General features: G+C 38.8%; 1 protein-coding gene across 1 annotated transcript in view; it reads left to right on the forward strand.

Annotated features, from left to right (window-relative positions):
- Positions 1 to 273: 273 nt before the first annotated feature.
- LOC101850109 (arf-GAP domain and FG repeat-containing protein 1) overlaps positions 274 to 5,497 on the forward strand; it is a gene marked incomplete in the record, with an annotated part of 53,785 nt that continues 48,561 nt past the window's right edge. Inside the window, 1 exon segment of the mRNA XM_013086973.2 lies at positions 274 to 437. Coding sequence (XP_012942427.2) covers positions 274 to 437 — 164 coding nt within the window.

Raw genomic sequence — 5,497 nt, forward strand, 5'->3', positions numbered from 1 at the left:
GAGAGAGAGAGAGAGAGAGAGAGAGAGAGAGAGGGAGAGAGAGAGAGAGAGAGAGAGAGAGAGAGAGAGAGAGAGAGAGAGAGAGAGAGAGAGAGAGAGAGAGAGAGAGAGAGAGAGTACAGTACAATAAAATCATTACGTCATCTGTTTTGACTAACCGCCTGCAAAGGGAGTGAATCGCCACCTGACTACAAGGGTTTCAAGATGAGTAATTTTTTTCAGAGTAGTATACCTTGAAATGGATGAAACAATTTCCGGAATTTAATTCTCAAGATGGCGTCAAACAAGAGAAAGCAAGACGAGAAACATCTAAAGATGTTGCGGGAGATGGTATCTCTCCCCAGCAATAAACAATGTTTCGATTGTCATCAAAGAGGGCCTACCTATGTCAATATGACGATAGGATCATTTGTCTGCACCTCCTGCAGTGGCATTTTGTAAGTAACTTTGTAAGACCAGTACTGACCCCACTGTCCCCACTCTCTCCCTTCGTCCACGGGACAAATTTTGTATCCAAGGAGAGAGAATCGCCGGTTTAGTGTTGGACATGAACGATCCTGTAGGTTTTGTACTTTTTGAATTAAAACATAGTGTGTCCTTTCCTTAATTGAGTCTTATCCAATTCTTTATTTCTATTTTCCCTGAAAGATGTATAAAATATGGATTCTTTTTATTGTTGATTTTCTCAACAAATCAATGGCACACGCACTACACTACACACTAGAATCTACTGCTAGATTCTAGATCTCCAGAGGGCACTTCTATGTACTATTACCTAGATCTTGTAGATCTAGATCTAGAATCTAGTACTGGTGAGGGTGACACTGTCTGCACATATGACATATATATTAGGTTTTGTACGCCCAGACTTAAAAAATATAGTCACCTACCTACAGAACAGCAGTAGCAGGCTACTGAAATTTTGAATGTCTTTCCTGGCGTTTCCTTCTTTTGAGCTTTTTTGGAAGCTCTATTGATCAGTCAATAGGGATGATTCCATAGTAGTTCCAACTGAACTGGATTGTCACATTCATAACTGTGCAAGTCATTTACAGTTGTCTCCTTTTTTTGTGGGCTGTCTTGGATGGGTTGCCTAGTGGTCAAACCTTAATTTTTACTTATATTTCTTATAAAACTTGTCTCATGTTCTGAGATTATTTTCAAAAGCACTTTCCCTGTTCATTTTATTTGATTTATAGATTTATACGAATTTTGACTTTATATCCACTGCAAATAAAAGTTTATAAAGTGCATTGATATTTCTGCGAACTTTCGGGAAAATAAACTTGAACTTTATTTCTTCGAATGGTTTCTGTTCTCGATATTTGTTGATAATATTAAGCGAATGGAGTGGCCCGTGTCTGTGTGTGTTTGTGTGTGTGTGAGTGTGCATGTGTGTGTGTGTCATTGTGTGTGTAAGGTATGAAAGGGGGAGGGGGGGGGATTTTTTTTTACTTGAAGGATTTTAGTTTTTGCTGGGGTGACTAAATGCAAAGTAGGTAACTGCCAAGGTCGAGCAGTCTTGTTTTCTCGCAGTACCTTTTGAAGGTATTTTCAAATGAAATATAGTCCTGGAACGTTGCCCCAACCCCACTACTGAAGTATCTGAATATTCAGACATTTAAATCTCTAGCTCTAAAAATTGAATTGGATGCAAAACATGCTTCCTCGCAGAATGGATGACGCCTAAATATAGCAAATAACCAAAAAAATCTTGAGATCAGAAACCGTTCGTTCGTAGAAATAGAGTTCTACTTTATTTTCCCGAGCGTTCGGAGAAATGTTCACTTCATATTTTTACACGAACTAGATTCTGTATTACGACAGGACCAATTGTTATTTGTTATATTGTTGTTGCGCTTACTATTTGACTTGTTTGTTTTTAACAATGGGGGGGGGGGGATGGATGACGCCTAAATATAGCAAATAACCAAAAAAATCTCGAGATCAGAAACCGTTCGTAGAAATAGAGTTCTACTTTATTTTCCCGAGCGTTCGGAGAAATGTTCACTTCATATTTTTACACGAACTAGATTCTGTATTACGACAGGACCAATTGTTATTTGTTATATTGTTGTTGCGCTTACTATTTGACTTGTTTTTAACAATGGGGGGGGGTTGGGGTTGTTTCAGGGGGATGCCTCCCTGGCCTAAAAAAGTCCAGGGTTTCGGTATCAAAATTTGATGTTTTGCAATTTGGTTTGATATTTTCTGGAAAACAGTGTTTATTTTCGAGGGTATAAGGGCTATCAATAGATGTGTGTTCTGCAGCTAAAAACACAGTAGTGCAGCTCCCTAAACAGTGCATTTCTGCGTGCGAGTCTAAAATTAAAAATACATTTACTTACTACCTCTACCCCTGCCTGTAGTCTTAACTTACAAAGTTACTATCGATATTCCAGTACTCTTTGGGCCGAAACCCAAGATTGCCCATTTATTTACTTTTCTCCCTCTTTAGAAGTATGGATGGTTTTAGTATCATTTTGAAGGAAAATGGTCCAAGTTTTTGTTTAGGAAAATAAGGTTTTAGTCACTTTTTAAGTTATATATTAGGCTGAGAATTTGTTAATTTTACTATACTGGATGCTTGGAGCAGCTTCTTTTATAGTATTAAATGTTCCTAGATTCTACTTGTTGTTGTTTTTTTCATGATGTTGGTATTTAACTGCAATTTCTATCTATGCTGTTTTATGCAGGGTGAAGTTTGATCAAGTTTGATGTCAACGTGGAATCTTTTGATAAAAAATCTTTGAAAGTAATGTTGAGTGGGGTCCATATAGCTTTTAATCAATGGTAGTTGTTTTTTAATTTTTTGATAACAATAACAACAGACAGTATGGAGATTTCTATTGGCAAATCATGAGGTTTTGCCGTTCCTGCAGGTGGGGGGCCAATAGTTTTACTATGGGGGAGCAAAGAATACACCTGCCGTGATACTGCATGTTGTAAGAGGCGACGTTTGGGGAGGGCCACCTACCGGACCCAGTAAAAACAGTCAGTTACGGAAACACGGACAAAGATGGCTTTTTATTTTTCAATCTTGGAGAAGGACTCTCCTGACCCGAAACCCTCTCTGTTGAACAAGTTTCTCCGGATTGCGTTGTGGAATGTTCGCACCATGTATGAAGCAGGAAAGAGTTCTTGGGTATCAAAGAGATGAACAGTGCTTCCGTTCTTCCACAATTTTGCGGATTTCCGCAAATTAGTAGAATTCCGCAAATGTAAAAATTTCCGTGAAAATTGGTGCCCCCCCCCCCCCCAAATTTTTTTTATTATTTTCAAAAATGCGAAATAAAAAATTTCCGTAATTACTATATATAAGTCAACAATAGCTAACCCACACCGGAAGTGCTCTGTTATTTGAAAGTGTAGACTTTGTCTTTTACTTTCACTTTCTAAAGCACAAAGCAGAGCACCAGCACTGTAAATAAGAGGAAGACATGACGATTGTGGTTCAATAGATCGTAGGCCTGCCAAGAACAAAAAACTCTGAAGAAAGCTTGATTTTTTCATCAGACTGTTTATTTGTATATATTGTTGTGGATTTAAGTTGAATATAAGCTGTCAAGTTGTTTAGATTTAGAATCTAGATTCCAGCTGTTGTACTATTATAGAATTCTACACATTCTGGTGCAAACCAACACATGCAAAAAAAAAAATTGAACATTAACTGTCAAATTTTATAGATCTAGCTGTTATACTACTCTTGTGGATGTACAGTATTGGTACAATGGAGAAAGCATGGCTTTGGATTTATATGGATTAACACAAGCAGAAAGTTATGTATGCAAGGTATGTTTTTTTCTCACTTATTTTCTTGTTAAATTTAGGCTTGAATAGCCAGAAATGGCATACTTAGGATGCCCTGAAATAAAAAATATCAAACGCCATCCCCCTTCAACCCTCGCCCTGGACCCGAAAATCCTCGAAAAATTACGTCAGCTGCTGGAAGCTCTGGATGAAGAGATACAGACTGCACTTACTAGGAGTCAGTGAAACGCACTGGATACAGTCTGGACAGAAGCAGCTCAGTGCAGGGGAACATATATTGTATTCTGGGAGGAAAGACAAATGCCATGCGGAAGGAGTGGGAATCATTTTGAGCAAGTATACACAGAAGTCGCTTAGAGGGTGGGAACCACACGGGGAGAGGATCATCATGGCTTCATTCACTACAAGGAGAAAAAGCATCAACATGAATATAGTCCAGATCTACGCCCCAACAAATGATGTTTCGGATGAAGACAAGTTGCCCTTTACAGCCAGCTCCAGGGGGTCATCGACAAACTTCCAAGGAAGGATGTTAACATCATAATGGGAGATACCAATTTCAAGATTGGTGAGGACAGTGTAAGCTGTGAGGGAAATATGGGACAACATGGCTTAGGACGAATGAATGAGAACAGTGAACGATTTGCAAATATCTGTGCTTTCAACAATTCTGTCTTTTGAGGCTCTGTTTGTCCTCACAAGAGAATTCACAAGGCTACCTTGGTATTGCCAGATGCAGTGACGGAGAACCAGATAGATCGTTTTTGTGTCTCTTGTAGGTTCAGGTGTTCACTGGAAGATGTCATAGTACAGAGAGGGGCTGCCGTTTGATCGGATCATCATCTGCTGTTGGCAAAACTCAAGCCCCCAAATTAAAAAAACATGGAGCCAGCACAGGAACCAAAAGAACGAAATTCCAAGTAAGTCTCTTGGATGGACACCAGAAAGAGGAATGAATTTCAGCTGCAGTTGAGGAACAGATTTCAACCTCTGGCTGATCTTGGTGGAGAGGACACGGAGGTGGAGACACACTGGACCAAGGTCAAAGAAGTCTTTACATTAACATGTCAAGAAGTACTTGGTGCGAAGAACTGGGAGCACAAGGAATGGATTAGCCAACACTCATTGGATTTAATTAGGATAAGAAGACAACTGGAGGCAGAAGCGAATGCAAGTAAATGCAAGAGGATCAAAATTGGATGCAAGGGAGCAAATGGCAGAAAGTGTTCGTCCATGGCCTGTACCCTGGTACAGGGTGAAAAAGGCAATTATGATAATGAGATTTTACATAGTAAATGGTGTAAATTAGATCACTGAGGACGCGCTGTTTTGGGGTACTTAAAAAAAGGTGCTTCACCTCGTAATTCATGCCAATTTTAATACATTTTTTTTTTTCATTATCGAGACCTTAAAAAGACAGGCAACAACATACGTACTATAAAATAATGTGTACATTTGTGTTGCTTATTTGTATATATGAAGGTTTGAAACGTGCCGTAACATTGCCTTCGGTCTGCTGCTGGTTGGACATATATGGGGATTCCTTTCAAAAAGAAGATTATTATTACAATTTTATTTGATATTCATTTTAACTTACTTTTAAAAAAATGTTCTTTTGTTACTCAAATCTACTTTTAGGAGTGTCTGCTCTTTTAGTGGCCAGACATTATATATGGGTTTGCACACTACTTAGGGTGGTTCCTTTTCTCTGTCAGTCATCTCTTTG

Source organism: Aplysia californica, unplaced genomic scaffold (assembly GCF_000002075.1).
Source record: "Aplysia californica isolate F4 #8 unplaced genomic scaffold, AplCal3.0 scaffold00528, whole genome shotgun sequence".
Taxonomy (NCBI): Eukaryota; Metazoa; Mollusca; class Gastropoda; order Aplysiida; family Aplysiidae; genus Aplysia; species Aplysia californica.